Source organism: Trifolium pratense, linkage group LG1 (genome assembly GCF_020283565.1).
Source record: "Trifolium pratense cultivar HEN17-A07 linkage group LG1, ARS_RC_1.1, whole genome shotgun sequence".
NCBI lineage: Eukaryota > Viridiplantae > Streptophyta > Magnoliopsida > Fabales > Fabaceae > Trifolium > Trifolium pratense.
Window position 1 is genome coordinate 32734676 of NC_060059.1, and position 18893 is coordinate 32753568.

General features: G+C 33.9%; 1 protein-coding gene across 6 annotated transcripts; it reads right to left on the reverse strand.

Annotated features, from left to right (window-relative positions):
* Window positions 1-497: 497 nt before the first annotated feature.
* LOC123912470 lies at window positions 498-17045 on the reverse strand. Of its 6 annotated transcripts, none has more exons than XM_045963221.1 (9): window positions 16859-17045; window positions 16050-16529; window positions 13184-13289; window positions 6272-6325; window positions 5442-5550; window positions 4115-4197; window positions 2270-2331; window positions 2079-2175; window positions 498-749 (listed from the first exon to the last, which is right to left on the reverse strand). In XM_045963221.1, the coding sequence occupies exons 2-9, from the start codon at window positions 16379-16381 to the stop codon at window positions 609-611; spliced, it is 984 nt and encodes a 327-aa protein (XP_045819177.1). In that variant the 5' UTR covers window positions 16382-16529; window positions 16859-17045; the 3' UTR covers window positions 498-608. The 6 variants fall into 6 exon arrangements, with proteins under 6 accessions (XP_045819177.1, XP_045819178.1, XP_045819179.1 ...); XM_045963222.1 differs by having other exon boundaries at window positions 16050-16564; window positions 16859-17033; XM_045963223.1 differs by having other exon boundaries at window positions 540-749; window positions 13184-13283.
* Between the last annotated feature and the right edge of the window lie 1848 nt (window positions 17046-18893).

Consider the following 18893-nt stretch of genomic DNA (forward strand, 5'->3'; position numbering starts at 1 on the left):
ATGAAGGTTCAGATGTCAAGGTTCAATGGCCATAATGTATAGATCTTCCTAAATATGATTTTCTTTTTTGGTCTATTATTATTACTATCAAAAGTTTCTTAAAAAAAAGTCACTTTAATATGTGATCCCATCTAAGTGCAGGATTTAAAACTGCTTTAAATCCAAATTCCATTTTAACAATAATATACTACTCTTTTATCAACATTCACTCTTTGATGGCATGAAACTCACGAGTGCCCCACAAATTTGTAAATCAGTGAGGGGACCTACATAATTTCACTCAATAATAAGGTTTGTTGAATGGAGTGTTAATTACTTAATTCCAGTTGACATTGAAAGTTCATGTGATATTTTGGGATCATGATTCCCAAAGTCATAGCTCCATGAATTCACGCATTCAAGACATCGATAGTCATTCGATCAAGATAGGACAGTTCAGATTTAAATTATAAAATAAAAAGTAAAATTTATTTTTCTCTAAAGTGTTGGACGGTCACAGATGACCCTGAATGCGTGAAAATGTCGACAGCAGATCTGATTTCGATAATTTAGGCCAATAATTGGTGAGGAGTCCTCTTGATCTAAGGTTAATTCAGGGTATCATTGGCTTATGGCCAACTCTCACAGTCACAGTCATGGAAAAATGTGTGGTGCAGGATACAAAGTGAGTAGGAGGTTGTGACTGATAAATACATTTGCTGAAAAATTCCTGTTATCAATTCTTCTGTTTCGCATCCTTCGTAAAATTCCTGGCATTGTTAATAGTTCTCACGTTACAAGTCAGTTTTGTGGAATTGAGTCAAGCCTAAACTCAAATTCTAAGAAAAAATAATACAAAACAGTTCCTAAGCCATTAGTTTCACAGACTGCAAATGACACTAATTTGTTCTCTTCATGTACAACCATGAAATAATGTAAATAATGATTTTCATTTACATATTACAAAACAGCTAGTATCAACCATGGCAAACTAGAATCAAAGATCTACATCAGTTCCTAAGCCATGATAGAATAACCAATAATCCAAAACCAGTGAATAAGCTCATACCATTGTTACACTAGTTCCTTTCCTATCGTTTTTTACTTTTTGCAAATATTTATACAATAGAAGTGCAAATATTCCTTCAAACAAAATAGACAAACAAGAAAAGTAAGATCAAAGATCAATTAGAAACTCTCAAAAAGTTTTGAGATAGTGTGATATTGGTTACGATGCGGCTCCTCGATCCCATGTAGCACCAAAACAATTGACTTACACATGAAAAATGCCAACCTCTCTACATTGGTCAACTTTGAGTAGGCAATCTTGAAGGAGTCAGAAATTTCCTAGCTTCAATTGGTAATATACATAAACTAATCAACTTTTATATCATATATTATAAACTTCAATTAACACAAATTGGACTGAAGTATGTTCGTTTTAAGCACCAAAACTTTATGAGATAAAAATGTATGGATTTAGATAGGAAAATGTATAGTGGATGTTTAAGTCATCTTCCATGAAATTAAGAATTACAAGATATGAAGCATGATAATAGACACGAACACGGACACAGAACATGACAAGAACACTGACACGTCAACACCTATAATAATTTGAGAAAATGACATAATTCAATATAATCATAAGTGTCAGTGTTGGACACCAACACGTATCGGACACTGGAACACGCCTAATCCGAGGAGTGTCCATGCTTTGTAGATTACAAGAGAGCATTATTAAAAGAAGCTCTAATTATTTAGGGCCTGTTCGGGTTAAACTTAACCACTAACATAAACACTTGTGAGACTATTTGGAAAAACTTATGGAAATAGCTTATGAAATGTCCATAAGTTGTTTTCAGCTTTTTTCCACAAGCTCTTGAGGATAACTTATCAAAATATCTATACCTTATATAAAAACAGTTTAACTTCATTTTATTTTGTTATAAATATAGATTATACATAAGCACTTATATAACAAGTGTTTAAGCTATAAGCGTTTAATTGAGTTGTTAATCCAAACAAGGCTTTAATGTATAACTTCAACAAAGGAACAGTGAAATACATGAAATGAGTTTAGTTAACCAGCAACTTACCTGAGTTTTATTAGGTAATATACTACATGCCAGGTCCTCGTCAATCGACACGGGAAGTGGGAGCATTTGGCTCATTATACCAGGCATCTCTCTCATGCTGCCAAAGGCAATAGAAATCAAATCCAGTTATTTAAAAAAAAGAGTAGATTTCGAAGATATTAAAAGTGAACTTGTTGAAAATGTTCACTTACTCATCAAGAATGGTACTAATGTTGCGCCGTGTCTGACACAAGAGGTCGATGTTATCCTGCAACTGTTTATTTAAAGAAACTGATCATTATTGCAAGCTTAGAGGCTAAAAACTAATTCAGATAAGAAATAGTATCATAACGCAGACAATACAAAGTTTTCAAGGAACCAATTTAAAATCCATACCTAAAAATTGCTAACTAATTCAGATTATCAATAACCCCCGGCTGAGTTATTGTATTGCTATTAAAGTTACGATTACGTTGTCTAAGCTTCATATGGTTTGACGACTTAAGTAAAATGAATACATATATGGAAGTTGGTGGATAACAATATGCCACGATTTTACTAGAGAGTTCTTACGGTGTCTAGAAATCAAAATTGAGTCAAAGGACCTACAAGGAGCATGTCTTGCTGTCCTAAGCTAACTGAAGCTCCCGTGGAGCTTGGTAACTGTTTGGTGCTGAGTAACTAGAGAAATTTGATGGAGGTGGAAGCATAAAATTTTATTCAAACCAATGATCAAATTTGCAAGCACCATAACTAGAATTGTGACATAGATGACAAGTAGGTTGAAAGCTGCGATCATGACCGCTGTCCAAATTGTGCTAATTATGATCCAACAGTTTGAAATTGAGACTGACGTTGAAGATACAACTTATGCAATATTTACAAAGAAAGCATAAGAGACGATATACTCTGACAATGGTTCTCAAATCTTTTTATGCCAGAAGAAGTGTCGTTATGTCGCTGATACCGATAGAGATACGATTAATCCGGCCATGTCCATTGTTATAAATGAATCATGTAATCATAATCTTCAGAAAGAACTTCAAGAACAGCATCCTTATGGTCACAGGAGATCTCGATCGATTGAAAGTAAGGAATCAATGATGGCCTTAATTCGAAGTTGGATCTTTGAAACTGTGTAACTTTCTTTGTTATGGATACTCCCACACTTTCCATGAGTGAGTGTGTGCATCCTATAACTTCTGTGAGAACGGATACAGAAAGAGAGAGATGCTCGAAAATTAACATTTGGTCTTGTACTTCCCATTGTTTTTAGGCATATTTAACAATGTCAAGTTGTCAATCTTCTTGAAAGGAAGATATTGCTAATATCTACACAGCAAGAAGTTTTGTCGTCAAGTTTGGAAGAAACTGCATGAGTGAAGTTCACTAGTGCTAGAAAAGTAGAATTTGTGGCACTCAGTGTACGAGGTGGTCAGATACCTAGTAGGAGGATTGTTGGCATTGGTGTTGCCAGAAACTGATTGGAGATCATGTACTTGAGTTGAGGATAATCAGCCATATTCAAATGGTTAAGGCCCGAGAAAAGGCCCTAAATACCATGTTAGGATTGAGACAAAATTAGATAAAGGAAAGTGTGATGAAGTAATTGATTAGACAGAGAATCAGTAATGTATTTTCGGAGAACTAGGTAAAAGTGACTCACCCATTGCTTTGGTACTATAGCCAACTTTGTATATATATATGAATTGAGCCTTCACAAGCTCAAGGGAAGTATAGTATCTATCCTATTGAGTAGATAAATAAGAGTCTACATTGACACATTTACATACGCAAACATTTCTCTAATATTCTTCTTTATCCGACAATTTCTTTTCCTATATACGACATCAATTAATTATCAACAAAAACACCTGCATAGGAGCCATGTCCATGTCCCATAAAATTAATTTATTTTTTACCATTAAATCATTAATCAATAATGATTAAGTAGATTTTCTATATTTATTTTCTAAGGGTTCATTAATCATCAGTGGAACCAGTATTTATGATCTTACAAACATAGACAAATAAAAAATTAAGGTTGAGATAATCACCTTGAAAGTTGATAAATTGGAATTGATCTGACTAAAAGCTTGAGCATTTTGCTCCAATAGTCGCTTCATTGGACCACAAACTCCTGAGAATAAAAACGGGGAAAAATTATTGACAAAACCCACTTTCTTTTTAGTAATAAATCTGCATAATTTCTTCCACCTTGGACTAAAATAATCAAGTTCTTCTCTTACTTTTCTTAGTTCTACCACTTCATAAAAGGTGTATATTCAATCTGATCACACATACTTTTTAGGATCTTACAATTTGAGTTAGACCTAGACTAGACAACCCAAAAGCTACATTTAGGACTAATTTGGTCATATATCTAGCCGATGTAGGATCTCAATAGTTAACACACCCCTCAGGCTTAGGATTGAATATCTAATGCATGGAAAAATGTGGATGGCCTAAAAACAAAGATCTTAACACATCCTATCATGCTCTGGGACGACTATGAGTGACCTAATAACAGTTCTAGGATAGGTTTTGAGACCGTCTTAAAATCTGAATTCTACCTAACTCAACTCCAAAAGCCCGCTCATGAGGTATGAATTATCCAAGCCTTATATAAGAACTAATTTGGGAATATCTTTAGTTTATGACTCATGGGAGATCTAAATACACCCCTCACCCTTGGGATTAGAAAGAAATCACCCCAAATACTGGTGGCCCGATAACACAGATATTAATAGAAAGAAATCAGCGTGTTCAAGCAGGTTCTCCTGCAACAATTCTATCACATTGCTTTTTTATAATTGAATGCATAGTACTCCCTCCGTTTCAAAATGAGTTTCGTTTATGGATTTTGCAAACAAATTAAGAAATGCAATGATGTCAAAACACATGACACTTTTACTAAACTACCCTCATTCACTATTGGTGTATTTTCTACTATTATAAATGCAAAGTGGGATATAATGCTTTGAAAATAGTGTACAAAATAATAATTAGAGAGCACAATTGAAAAATAATAATAATTAATCTTACATTGAAAAATGTAAATAACATTCATTTTCAAACTTTTTTTTTTCTAAAGCAACACTGATTTTGAAACGGAGGGAGTACATGATAAGCTAAAAAACTGAAGACAGGAGTAACACAGTAATTAAAATAATGAAACTTAGTAGCTATACTTGCCAATAGGCAGATTATTTTGTACATTATGCAATAAGATCCTAGCCTCCTAATATTTCAGTATCTCGTGCCTTCATTTTCATGCTTTCAGCAAGCATCAAATAGTAATTTTAATAAAAAAGGATCACAAAATGCACTATCCAATAGAAAATTTAATTTATACTACAAGAAACAAGAAATTGATATACTTACCATCATCATACACTATCCGTTGACTTCTGTCCATATGGTGCGGTATACAAGAATATGTGGTTACAACTGGCTGCAAATACTGCTTTGGTGATGACTCCACTGGCTTATCCTGAAGAAGAATGACTTTAGGATGCAGTTTTTCAATCAACTCTAGATAATGACATTAATTGATTCAATATTATCAAAAGAGGACCCCTATTCAAGGTTTGAGACAAGCATATTTTGTTATTAACACGACCTTGCACGAAATCACCAACATCCTAGACATGAATTGGTAGTTCTTACCAATGCTCATTTTTATAGCATAAATACATAGTATGCCTAAGAAGCATTTTCTGTAAGAACTAAATTATAGATTTTTTAGCATTGCGATTTTTTACTTTGTAATTTTTTATGTGCAGCATCTAAATTAATATTTACTTATGATTTTATAGATAGATTTGTTCAATGTAGTATTGTTTAATATGTTTCGTCTTTGTTTGTCAAAAAAAAAAAAAGTTTCGTCTTTAAGAAGAAACCTTGTACGTCCTCTTTCTCTACCATTTAATTATTCTTCTATGATTACAAGAAGAAAAGGAAAGAAAAAAAAAAACTGTTTATTGCAACAAATCCAAGCTTGGTCAGAATTGCAAACAGATGTAAAAAACTTGTTTAATATGTAAAATTTACACAGGTATATAATCAAACTAAGATGTAAAATGGTAACAACATGTATTTCAGATTCAAAAACCTATTGAAGAAAAATTACTCGGATTGACCAGGACTTACTCTTCATGAAACACTAAATTATAAGAAACATAACATACACTAGCTTCCTAAATTTCATGTACCTTCCTATTGTTGGCCTTCTTTAACATGTGGTCTTCTGATTTCCTTCGCTTTCTCTGCAAATCAGTTTAAACATATTTTAAGTTCTTATTGTCAATAGGTTGAATGTCTTAATGGCAAATTCAAATGCTATGCATTTGTAACTGTTATTTTGACAATAGTAACTACTATTAATTAGTATATATTGTATAATAAATGTAGATATGACAGCTACAGATTTATTGGGCTGATTCAAATGTAATTACATTGTATTTATATGAGACTTCTCCTAGAGGAGAATATACAGTTTTCAGATCAATACTTCCATGAGTCTAACATTCTTTAAGTTTAACATGGTATCAGTCTAGGTTACGATCCAAAATCTAGTCTGAGTTCTTTAGCAGTGTCTTTCACTCTTAGTCAAGAATCTCGGTATTTTATTTCTTTCCTGGTTATTCCTTTTTCAAACCAGATTGTCATCTTGCGTGTTCAATTTTCTTCGATTCAATGTCGATAGAGAAACATGATGTTTTCATGGTCCGCCTTAATGGCAAAAACTATTCATCTTGGGAATTCCAGTTCTCATTATATGTCCAAGGAAAAGATTTGTGGGGTCATGTTGATGACACAACTCCTGCCCCCGACAAAGACAAAGATAAGGATGCACATGCCAAATGGAAAACTAAAGATGCTCAGGTCATGACCTGGATCACCAGTTCGGTTGATCCCAACATTGTTCTAAACCTTCGCCCTTACAAGACTGCAGCAACAATGTGGGCTTACTTGAAGAAAATCTACGGTCAGAACAATGCAGCCCGTAGATTCCAGCTTGAGTATGACATAGCTAATTTTAAACAGGATAGTCTCTCTATATCTGATTTTTACTCTCAATTCATGAATCTTTGGGCTGAATACACTGATATAGTTTATTCAAATTTGAGTGCTGGTGAACTAAGTGCAGTACAAACAGTTCATGACACTACGAAACGAGATCAGTTTCTTATGAAATTGAGATATGACTTTGAAGGTATGCGCTCTAGTCTAATGCATAGAGACCCAATACCCTCATTGGATGCGTGTCTCAATGACCTGTTACGTGAAGAACAACGCCTTCTTACACAATCCATCCTTGAAGAACAAAAAGCATCTACTGTTCCAGTGGCATATGTTGCACAAGGGAGGTCAAGAAACCACGAGATGAGCACTATTCAATGTTTTTGTTGCAAGCGCTCTGGACATTATGCCTCTAACTGTCCAAACAAATTCTGCAATTATTGCAAAAAGGATGGACACATTATTAAGGAGTGTCCAACAAGGCCACCGAAGCGCAATGCAAAAGCCTTTGCAACTTCAGTTGATTCATCAATTCCTATTGCTGTCCAACAAAATACTCCTGCTGCTGTCCAGACTTTGACCCCTGAAATGGTTCAACAAATGATCATTTCAGCATTCTCTGCTTTGGGATTCTCAGGTAAATCATGTTCACCCTGGTACTTTGATTCCGGGGCTTCCAACCACATGACCAATAATACTCAATTTCTTAATAATATCACCAAATATTCTGGAAATCTCAAGATACATACTGCTGATGGCAATCAATTGCCTATCACAGCAACCGGTGATATTTCTTCAACTCTAAACAATGTTTTTGTGTCTCCTGGTCTTACTAGTAATCTCATTTCTGTTGGACAGTTAGTTGACAATAATTGTAAAGTACAATTCTCAAAATCTGGTTGTCTTGTGCAGGATCAACAATCAGGGATGACAATCGCGAAGGGGCCTAAAGTCGGACGTCTCTTTCCACTCAATTTACATTTGTCTCCAAGTCTTTCTTTACCTTCTGTTTTGTGCAATTCTGCAACTGTTGATTATCAACTGTGGCATAAGCGTCTTGGACACCCAAACTTCAATGTGCTTCATGACATGCTAAAATCTGGTTTTCTAGGAAATAAACACACTCCGTCTCTTGATATTATTCGTTTTGATTGCACTCCTTGTAAGCTTGGCAAAAGTAAAATCCTTCCTTTTCCAACACATCAACCGAATGTAACAAAACCTTTTGATATCATCCATAGTGATGTATGGGGAGTGACACCGATTATATCTCATGCTAATTACAAATATTTTGTAACTTTTATTGATGATTATAGTCGTTTTACATGGGTGTATTTTTTGCGCTCAAAAGATGAAGTTTTTTCTACTTTCAAATTTTTTAATGCTTATGTTGAAACCCAATTTTCATCTAAAATCAAAATTCTTCGCTCTGATAATGGGGGAGAATATACATCAAATTCTTTTCAAGAGTTCTTGCAATCTAATGGAATTATATCTCAAAGATCATGTCCCTCAACTCCCCAACAAAATGGGGTAGCTGAAAGAAAAAATCGCCATTTGCTTGATGTTGTTCGCACACTTTTTCTAGAGTCTCATGTGCCACCACGATTCTGGTGTGAAGCCCTATCTACTGCAGTTCATCTTATAAACAGTTTGTCATCCCCGTCATTAAATAATGAATCTCCCTTTAGTCGGTTATTTGAAAAGCCGCCAGATTACTCAACTCTCCGTGTCTTCGGTTGTGTGTGTTATGTCCATCTTCCTCCACAAGAACGCACCAAACTCAGTGCACAATCTGTTGAATGTGCTTTTCTTGGATATTCTTCTCATCAAAAGGGCTTTTTATGTTATGATCCTAATAATCGTCGAATTCGGGTGTCTAGAAATGTAATTTTTCAGGAAAATAAATATTTTTTTGCAACACATCATGACACTCCTTCTACGGTTTCTGTTTTACCATTTTTTTCTAACTCTATTATAAGTCAGTCATCCTCTAAGCCCCTTTTGACCTACCAAAGACGACGTGTTGTCACTCAAAATCAACCAGCTGAATTCCACGGGCCCCCTCAAGATAGTTCCTTGACTGCTGATCCAATACAAGAACCAGAACCAGAACTTGAACTTTTACGACGCAGCTCACGCATTCGTAAGCCCCCAGAAAAGTATGGTTTCTCTAATCCCTTATCCTTGACAGCAACATTATCTAGTGTTTCTATTCCTTCTTCTTATAAACAGGCAATGGAGCATGTTTGTTGGCAAACCGCTATTGAAAATGAACTTCTGGCCTTGGAAGAAAATCAGACATGGGACATAGTGCCTTGTCCTCCGTATGTTAAACCTTTGGGTAGCAAATTTGTGTTTTCAATAAAGCTGCGTCCAGATGGATCAATAGATCGTTACAAGGCTCGTCTTGTAGTTCTTGGAAATAAGCAAGAATATGGACTAGACTATGACGAGACTTTTGCCCCGGTCGCCAAGATGACTAGTGTGCGCACTATTCTTGCTCTTGCTGCATCCCAGTCTTGGCCACTACATCAAATGGATGTGAAAAATGCATTCCTACACGGTGATCTTAAGGAAGAAGTTTACATCAAACTTCCCAATGGTATGCCCACATCTTCCTCTAATACTGTTTGCAAATTAAAACGCTCTTTATATGGTTTGAAACAGGCACCAAGAGTATGGTTTGAAAAGTTCCGATCCACACTACTTGGTTTTTCATTCATTCAAAGTCAATATGATCCATCACTTTTCCTACAAAGGACTCCTAAAGGCATTGTGGTGCTTCTGGTTTATGTGGACGATATAGTGGTGACGGGTTCTGATCAAGAGGGCATCTCTAAAATTAGAGAATTGTTGCATTCATCTTTTCACATGAAAGAGTTGGGCCGCCTTACTTACTTCTTGGGTTTGGAGGTACATTATCAATCTGAAGGCATTTTTTTAAATCAACAAAAGTATATTAAGGATCTTGTGCAACTTGCTGGACTCACAGATTCAAAAACTGTTGACACTCCCATGGAAGTTAATGTTAAATATCGTCGAGATGAAGGTGAACTTCTTGATGATCCAACTCTTTATCGCAAGTTGGTTGGTAGTCTCATTTATGTAACAATTACCCGCCCAGATATTTCTTTCGCTGTGCACACTGTAAGTAGGTTCATGCAAGCACCACGACATTTACATTTTTCAGCAGTGCAGCGTATCATTAAGTACCTCCTTGGCACTTCAAGACGTGGTTTGTTTTTTCCTAATGATTCGACACTCCGACTTCAAGCATATAGTGATGCTGATTGGGCTGGTTGTCCAGACACAAGGAAGTCTACTACTGGCTGGTGTATGTTCCTAGGAAATGCTGCTATTTCCTGGAAGTGTAAGAAACAAGATTCAGTTTCAAAGTCATCCACTGAAGCAGAATATCGTGCAATGTCTGCTGCTTGTTCTGAAATAGTATGGTTGCGCGGTCTTCTAACAGAACTTGGATTCTCTCAAGCACAACCAACTTCATTGCATGCTGACAATACTAGTGCTATACAAATTGCAGCAAATCCAGTTTATCATGAACGAACAAAGCACATCGAGGTTGATTGTCACTCTATCCGAGAAGCCTATGATCGCAGAATCATCAATCTACCACATGTCTCCACATCAGATCAGACAGCTGACATCTTTACTAAATCATTGACACGTCAGCGACACAATTTTTTGGTTAGCAAATTGATGCTAGTTAATTTACCAGCATCAATTTGAGGGGGGATGTCAATAGGTTGAATGTCTTAATGGCAAATTCAAATGCTATGCATTTGTAACTGTTATTTTGACAATAGTAACTACTATTAATTAGTATATATTGTATAATAAATGTAGATATGACAGCTACAGATTTATTGGGCTGATTCAAATGTAATTACATTGTATTTATATGAGACTTCTCCTAGAGGAGAATATACAGTTTTCAGATCAATACTTCCATGAGTCTAACATTCTTTAAGTTTAACACTTATATGCATATGTTGAGGTGCAATTTACATAAATATCCAAGCTTTATATTTGATGCATGAGCATAATGTTGGTCGCATAACATTTTTCCTTGAGAGAAATTTGTGCAGAACATAGTATTTTTCACTTTTGAATGGGGAAAAGAGGTAAGGTAAGTTAATTTGTTCTATTTAATTAAAGGGGTTTTCTAACTTAGACCCTAGTTAGGTCTAAGTTAGCAAGATGCACCTTTTGAGTTGGACAAAAATACCCATTTTTTTTTTTTGAAACAATAGAGCAACTGGGGCATGTATGTAATTTGCATCATAAAAATACCCTTTTTTTTTTTTTGAAACAATAGAACAACTATTACATTTTTTAAATTTCTTCCAAATTTCGACCTCATTTTACGTGCGAATCGAACGCCGATTTCAAAAACTAATACCGGAAACCTTTGTAAAATTGAAAAACGATCAAAATCCATATAAGGAACGTCGAGTTTCGTTGAGTATTGAGGGAGATCGAACCGGGTCAAAAACCGGGTCGCACGACCCGTTTCTGCATAAAACGGGTGGGAGGGACGATGAACAGTGCGCGTCGCCCACGCCCACTCTCACCGGCGGCGCGTGGGGGCGCGTGCGGCCTCAGGGAGGCTCTATTTTTTTTTTATGTTTTCATAATAAAATAGTAGATAATATTCTGGAAATTTGGGTATATTGTATGAAATTTTTGGAGACCCGAAACTATTTTTAGTTAATTAAATGAGTAAAAAGGTAATTAAAAATATTATAATTCCATAAAAAATTTCCAAAATTTTATGTAAAGTACTATGAATTATTTAGAACCCTCTTGTGTACCTCACTCTCCCTAGTTCAAATCATGAAATTATTTTCACAAATTCCGCTGATTATTTAAAACCATTTAACAAATAATAATAATAATTTCATAGATTTGTACTCTGAAACCAATTGTGTTTTTATTTGTTTCTAATAAAATATTAGATAATATTCTGGAACTTTTGGTATATTTTATGAAATTTTTTGAGACCTGAAACTATTTTTCGTTAATTAAATGAGATAAAACGGTAATTAAAAACTATTGTTTGCTTCTAAAACCATTTAGCTGGAAGAATGGTTTCAGAGAGTTATACTGTGAAACCATTCTAGCAGTAAAATGGTTTCAGAAGCAAACAATTAAAAATCAACTCCCCTGAAACCATTCTATCAGTGAAATGGTTTCAAAGTACAACGCTCTGAAACCATTGTACCAGCTAAATGGTTTCAGAATGGTTTCAGAAGCAAACAATTAAGAAATTACTCACTGAAACCATTCTACCAGTAAAATGGTTTCAGAGAGTTATACTGTGAAACCATTCTACCAGCTAAATGGTTTCACAGTATTATATAAAGATAATTAAAGGTAGTGAAAAATTGAGTTTTTTTTTTTTGTGTCCAAATCAAACGAACCAAGTCTCTATTTGTAGACAAAAAAAAATTATGAATTTTGGTATAAAAATAAAAAAATAAAAAATTAATTTACAACGAAATAATTGAGTTTAAAGTATTAAATGAAAAAAAAAACACGCCAACCACCCAGCAGTTGACACGTGTCCTGCTTTTTTAAAATGAAATTTTCTCTCTCCAGGCGCAGATCTAGTGTGGTGCACGCGCTGGCTTATCACGGAGATGGATGATCTGGACTGTCTGATTGATCCGACAGCCATGATGAGATCATCTCTTGGCCGTCTGATGGAAATCAACGGTCTGTAACGGTGGTCCTGCGGTAGGCGCGCGACACTGGAACAGCGCCAATATGTTTTTTTTTTTTTTTTTTAAAAAAAAGAAAGGGTATTTTTGTCCAACTCAAAAGGTGCACCTTGCTAATTTAGACCCAACTGGGTCTAAATTAGCAGCCCCCATATAAAATATATAAATTTAATCATGAGATGGAACTACTAGGCTTATCTAAATATAAATTTAGAACTATAGAAAACAGCCTACGCTTACAAAGAGGATTTTTAGTAAATAATAGGTGCTCGTGCATAGCATATGTATTAAACTACTAGTCATCGGCAGTGTTTAAATATGAAGATTGAAGAGATTGTTAAGAGAACAAGAGCTTACAGTCATCCACCTACACCTCAAAGCAACATCACGAACAGTTTTATCACGCAATGAAGCAGCAATTTTGACATACCTCATGATACTCGGCTCATCAGCGTATCTAGCCATGAAGGAGGAGAAAAAAAGAAAGAAAACAAGGGTTATGCAATGGAAAACTATAAAAAGTAGAAGAGCATATCAGCAAGAGCATATGAACAACTGTGACAAAAAGCTTAGCGTAGCCAATCTGAACCAAGCAGTTCTAGTTGAATATAAAAACTTAAGACCAAAACTTAAGACCAACCAAATGTCAAAGTGTGGTCAATAATGCGCAATAGCAGACCTATAGCGGAGCGACCTGTGGCCGCTACAGGACATGCTCTAGGTAGTTTAGTGTAGCAGCCATAGCAGCCACTATAGCGTCCATATAGAGGATGTTGCGTCTGCTATAGCACCACACCTCAAAATGACTTAAAAAATTTCTAAAAAGCCCTTAAAATTTAAAGGTTAAGGCTTTTTGCTTGGAATATTGTAGGTCTTTTGCAATTAAAAACGTCAATTGTTGAGTTTATATGTCTACGTATATATTATACAAACAATATAAAAGTTTCAAAATACCAACGCGGACCGGACACTAATTCTCCTATCCAGGATTGATAACACATTGTCAAAAAAGAATGGATAATAAGAGAAGGGTTTGCAGCATTTCATGTTAGAATTAAGAAGGTAATATTGCATTTGGAAATGGAAAAGAATGTTATAAACAGAAAAGCATGCATATTGTTCCATAAACAAAGATGGAGGGCAAACAACAGGAAAATACACAACAATAGTTTTTTCCCTAATTAGACTTTTAAAGTCTGATAATCTAACATTCAAACATTTCCCAATTAAATGACTCGGAGTCATCATTCGTCAACACTGTTAAATTGTTGTATTTGAAGCATTCTCTATATTAAGGCTCGAGTATGAGAAAGCAAAACAAAATGGAGAATACTACTACATAGCGGGTATCTACTATTGTATTTTTGAATAAAAAAAAAAAAAATTAGAAGACATAAACCACACAAGGATAAAGTATCCTGAAGAAGCTGAAAAATACAAAACAAGTAACATAAAAACAGGGATGCATAATCTCTTGGTGTGACGTTGAAGCTCAAAGCCTTGAAATAGTTAACACCAGAAAGATGCAAAAACAAAACTACAAGTGCCTACAGTTATGAAAAAAATGTCTTCTTGGTCCTAAAGCTGCTAAGATATATGAATTTTGACTATATTCACAACTTCTATTTTGTTTTGAAGGACTGTTAAGGATATGAATTAAGGTTATGTTCACAGCTTCTATTTTCTGCATTCTTGAGTTGTTTCACATTCCTAGTTGCATCTAGAGTTTCTTTTATACATAATTTTGTGTCATCCTCTAAGCCAAACATTTCCTCCTTTCTCTTTTTGTCAAAAAATTAAAATAAATTACTAACGAATAATACCATCTTGCTTAAATATATCGGTGGTGAAGTCATAAATACACAGTTTTTTTTTTTTTGGTATTAACCCTCTGTCGCGAGGTAAGTAAAGTCTGGCCAAAAATTGTTCTCACCAGGAGTCGAATTTGGGTTCTCCCGAATGATTCGCCCTAGGAGGAGCTGATTAACCACTTGAGCCCAATGGCTTGGTTCATAAAAACAGTTTTACTATTTACTGAAACTGTAATTAGGTAACATTATGGCCATGGTTGTGGCTGTTGTAGTTGTAGTTAAGTGACGAGAAAAAAACATGTGAAATATATGATCAAGTGTTAGGATAGTGATTAATTGAAAGGAATTACTTGTATTATTCACAAAGAAATGGTTGAGCACCAGCCATTGGGGCAAGAACTAAACCAGAGTACAAAATGAGAACATACTCTCTGAGGCATTCGATATGCATTTTCTCTCCCACACTATGTGACGTACAACAAAACAGTATTCTCACTAGTAACGGACTCATATTTCTCAAAATTCAGGTATGGTGGTGGCTAAAATCAAAGTGTAAGGGGTTTGATTATGATTTGTACCAATGGTGGAACAACCCCTTAGAATGTCTTGGTTATGGTGGTCGGTGATCAAGGGTTGGGACTTGGGAGAGTATTTTGTTAAAATTGTCTGATTGGGTTGGTTTGTATTTCGGCTCGTGGTTTATCCACATGACTTTTGTGTAACTCTTGTCCCTTGTCTTTTCTTCGCACAACTTATGCTAGATTAGATACTTCAATAAATTTATAGCATTTTCAGATAATAAAAAAATAAGACTCCTATTTATCCTTTCCTTCTGTAACTAACTTCATCTCTTCTAACTAACTCTTGTTGGTACTTTACTAACAGCTATTACAATAACTCATTCCCTATAATTCCTTTTATCTTGTTGGTACCTTACTAACAGCTATTACGATTACTCATTCCCATTAAGTCCTTTTATTTTGTCTAACATACACTCTTTTAACTAATGCACGACAAAAACCAAGCTAATGTCAAAATGTTTTTATGAAAAAGCTTAAGTACTATACTGAAACCAAGTTACTATGCAGCAGTAATGTGATACAAATATGCCAAATTTGATAACAACAACAACAACCAAAGATAACAACAACACAACACCGACATTCAATTATTCCATTTTCTCAAATCATTACCAGTGTCGTGTCAGGTATATGTGCTTCTTAGGTTAAAACCAATGATAACAACGACCAATGATAACAATAACAATAGCCAAAGATAAGAACGACAAATGTGGTTACATTCAATTGTTCCATTTTTTCAAATTATTACCAGTGTCAGTATCATGTCATGTGTCTGTGCTTCTTAGGTTAAAACCAATAACAACGAAAACAACCAAAGATAAAACTACTTACTTGAGAAGCCCTTCCTCCAATTTATACTGTTCATCAACAGACCACTCAGCAGCCAAACCAGCGTCATGCTTCAATCCAGGAACAGAATCAACAAGAAGAGAACAGCCAGATGCATTCCCTTGTTGACTTATAACATGAGAATTACTATTAACAATGCTCGAATTCCCCGAATACATCATACCAGAAGTATCATTATTCAACCCAAAATAATTTCCCATTGGAACCATCTCAGGCAAGCTACTAACAGCACCAGATTGAAATGATATTGCATGCCAATTCAAAGATGAATTCATATCACCATAGTGAAAACCAGTATTTGATTCTGCTGCCATAACTTTTTCACTATTTGTATCTATATTAATTAATCAATCTTCAACTAAATCACCACCAAGAAGAAAAATAACTTCACTTCATTTTTCCAACAAAGTCTACACCAATTCACTTATAGCATCCATGAAATACCCAAAACCAATCAAATTCCTTGAAGAGAAAGAAAACCCAGATGGAATTAGATCCTAAATATACAAAAGAAGACACTATAACAATAAAAATGGAATCTTGCTTAATTCAACTACAATACACAAACCCTTAGAAACATAACAGATTCAGCAAAGAAAACAAAAACCCATGATAAAAAAACAAACTTTAGCTCAAAATTGATGAGAGCAAGTTACAAAAACAATTGCTAAAACTCAAAAACAGAAAACCCAAATGAAATTTTGACTTAAAAAAAAAAAAAAGAAAATAGAACCCTTTTGATTTTTTGGTAAGAAATTTTGTGTGTGAGGAATAATTGGTGACGGTTGTACCTTTTGTTTGTGAATGTTGTTGTTGTTGTGAGTGCAGTGGCAGTGCCACTACCCATTTGGCATTTGATACTTTTTACTTTTCTGGATTAATAATAAGTTTGAAAAGAAGCTTTCTTTTTCTCTCCCTACATTCACTTGGGAGAGAGAAGAAAGAGATGGATTTGAGGTTCAACCAATAGGGATGCACAAAAAAGCAACAAAAAGGTATTTCAGTATTTTTTATAAACTTCCACACATATAATTAAAGAGTCGGAGTTCGAACACTAATCATAACGTATGACTTAGCAATTTCGAGTTATGATTTATTTTAATTCATTTCCCTCTATTTTGTCGACAATTTTAAATAAAACATAGCATTATAAGAGTTGTCTTGTTCAATTTTTCATTTTTGTAGTGTATTAAACTTACATTTATATTCTCTAGCAAACAAAATATATTTCCCAAATTTTGGTCTATTCAAGTATTTTCGAACTTTTCCTTTTTTAGTTAAGTAGGTTAGTGGATAGAAATTCACTTTTAAGGTGGATAAGTGGGATGATCAAAATTCGAACTTTGACTCCCTACATATATAATGCAATGTTCCTGCCAACTGAGTTAAGTTCACGGGACTTATTTTCGAACTATTTAATATTAGTATTTCAAATATATCTTTTATTTAATTAAAAAATATTTAATCCAGATAGTTGACTTATCTCAAATACTCCACTTATTTAAAAAAAAAAATACAGATAGTTGACTTAGTTTTCTCATCAAATAACAAGAATATTTTAATAAGTTTAACTATGTTTCATATAAAATCTAGAAAATAAATACACTCAACTAATTTTCTTAATTTCTTAATGACCGAAAGAATTCTTATAATAGTGATAGAAGGAAGTATGTTATACTAGGTCTGCTTGTTGTGCTAAAAAATTGAAGACCAAACTGAACAAATTTTTGTATTTTATTTGATTTAAAAATTGGTCTTCGAACTAGATATAAACAAAAAATTTGTCTTTAACTAAATTACGAGATAACATTTTGTTCAAAAACCATATTATCAAAAATAATAAAATAATCTTTTTATTTTCTAATATAAAAATGTTAACTTTTTATCTCTCTTCGTCATAGCTCTGTCTAATCTTATACTCCATCTAGTCCTTAATATAAGTAAAAGTTTATTTTTTAGATACATTAAAAAATTAATGTATCTGGTCTATAATATTATTTGTTTCCTATTTTGTATACTATTTATTGTTTTGTGAATCAAAGCGTACACATTAGATCATGCTAACTTTGTAACAAAAAAAAGATCATGCTAACTTAAAAAACATTGTTTATAAAACTTATAAAAAAAATGTCATGAAAACACAAGTCAAATATTTGTCAAATAATAAATTTATTATTTTCTATAAAAAAAATTACTTAATATTCTAATGCACTTTTTTTCTGTCAAGTAAATTAGTGATTAGAAAATTCACCTTAAAAGTGAATAAATAGAGTGTACATATTTCAAACCGTGACTTCTGCATAATAATCCCTCCATCCCAAAATATAAGTAAAAACTAGTCAACAAAAGTTTATGTATTTGATTTAAAATTTAGTCCAGATATATTAACTTTTGTTAACTCATTTTTACTGATATTTTGGGACGAAGGAAGTATATGCGATGTTTCTGCCAACGGGTAGTCATAACAGTTGTTGAAAATTTATTGGGTGAATGAATGGCTGTTGTGGATCTTGGAATTTAGTAACAGTGGGAGTGCGAATACCGATACCAATAATAACCATTTCATATTTTATTCATTTGTTAATCATTGTGGCCACCCTCTAACTAGTTCGGTTGGCAATATATACTTTTTTTATTTATAAATCCTTTTTGTATGATCACTTCCTCAACCTTTAGATTATCCTCCTTCCGTCCCAAAATATAAGAATTATTTTGATTAAATGATACTATTCATTTATTTTGCTTTGATTATATTTTTTTAATAATACATAGATATAAATATTAGCATATACGATTTTGTTTGATTTGTTTTGATGTGTATTTTTA

Coding starts and splice junctions, on each gene's coding strand:
- LOC123912470 (XM_045963221.1), bottom strand. CDS start 16,381: ATGGCAGCAGAATCAAATACTGGTTTTCACTATGGTGATATGAATTCA. Junction 4,198..5,441: donor ACGGATAGTGTATGATGATG/GTAAGTATATCA, acceptor TTTTATTCTCAG/GAGTTTGTGGTCCAATGAAG. Junction 2,176..2,269: donor ATTAGTACCATTCTTGATGA/GTAAGTGAACAT, acceptor TGCCTTTGGCAG/CATGAGAGAGATGCCTGGTA.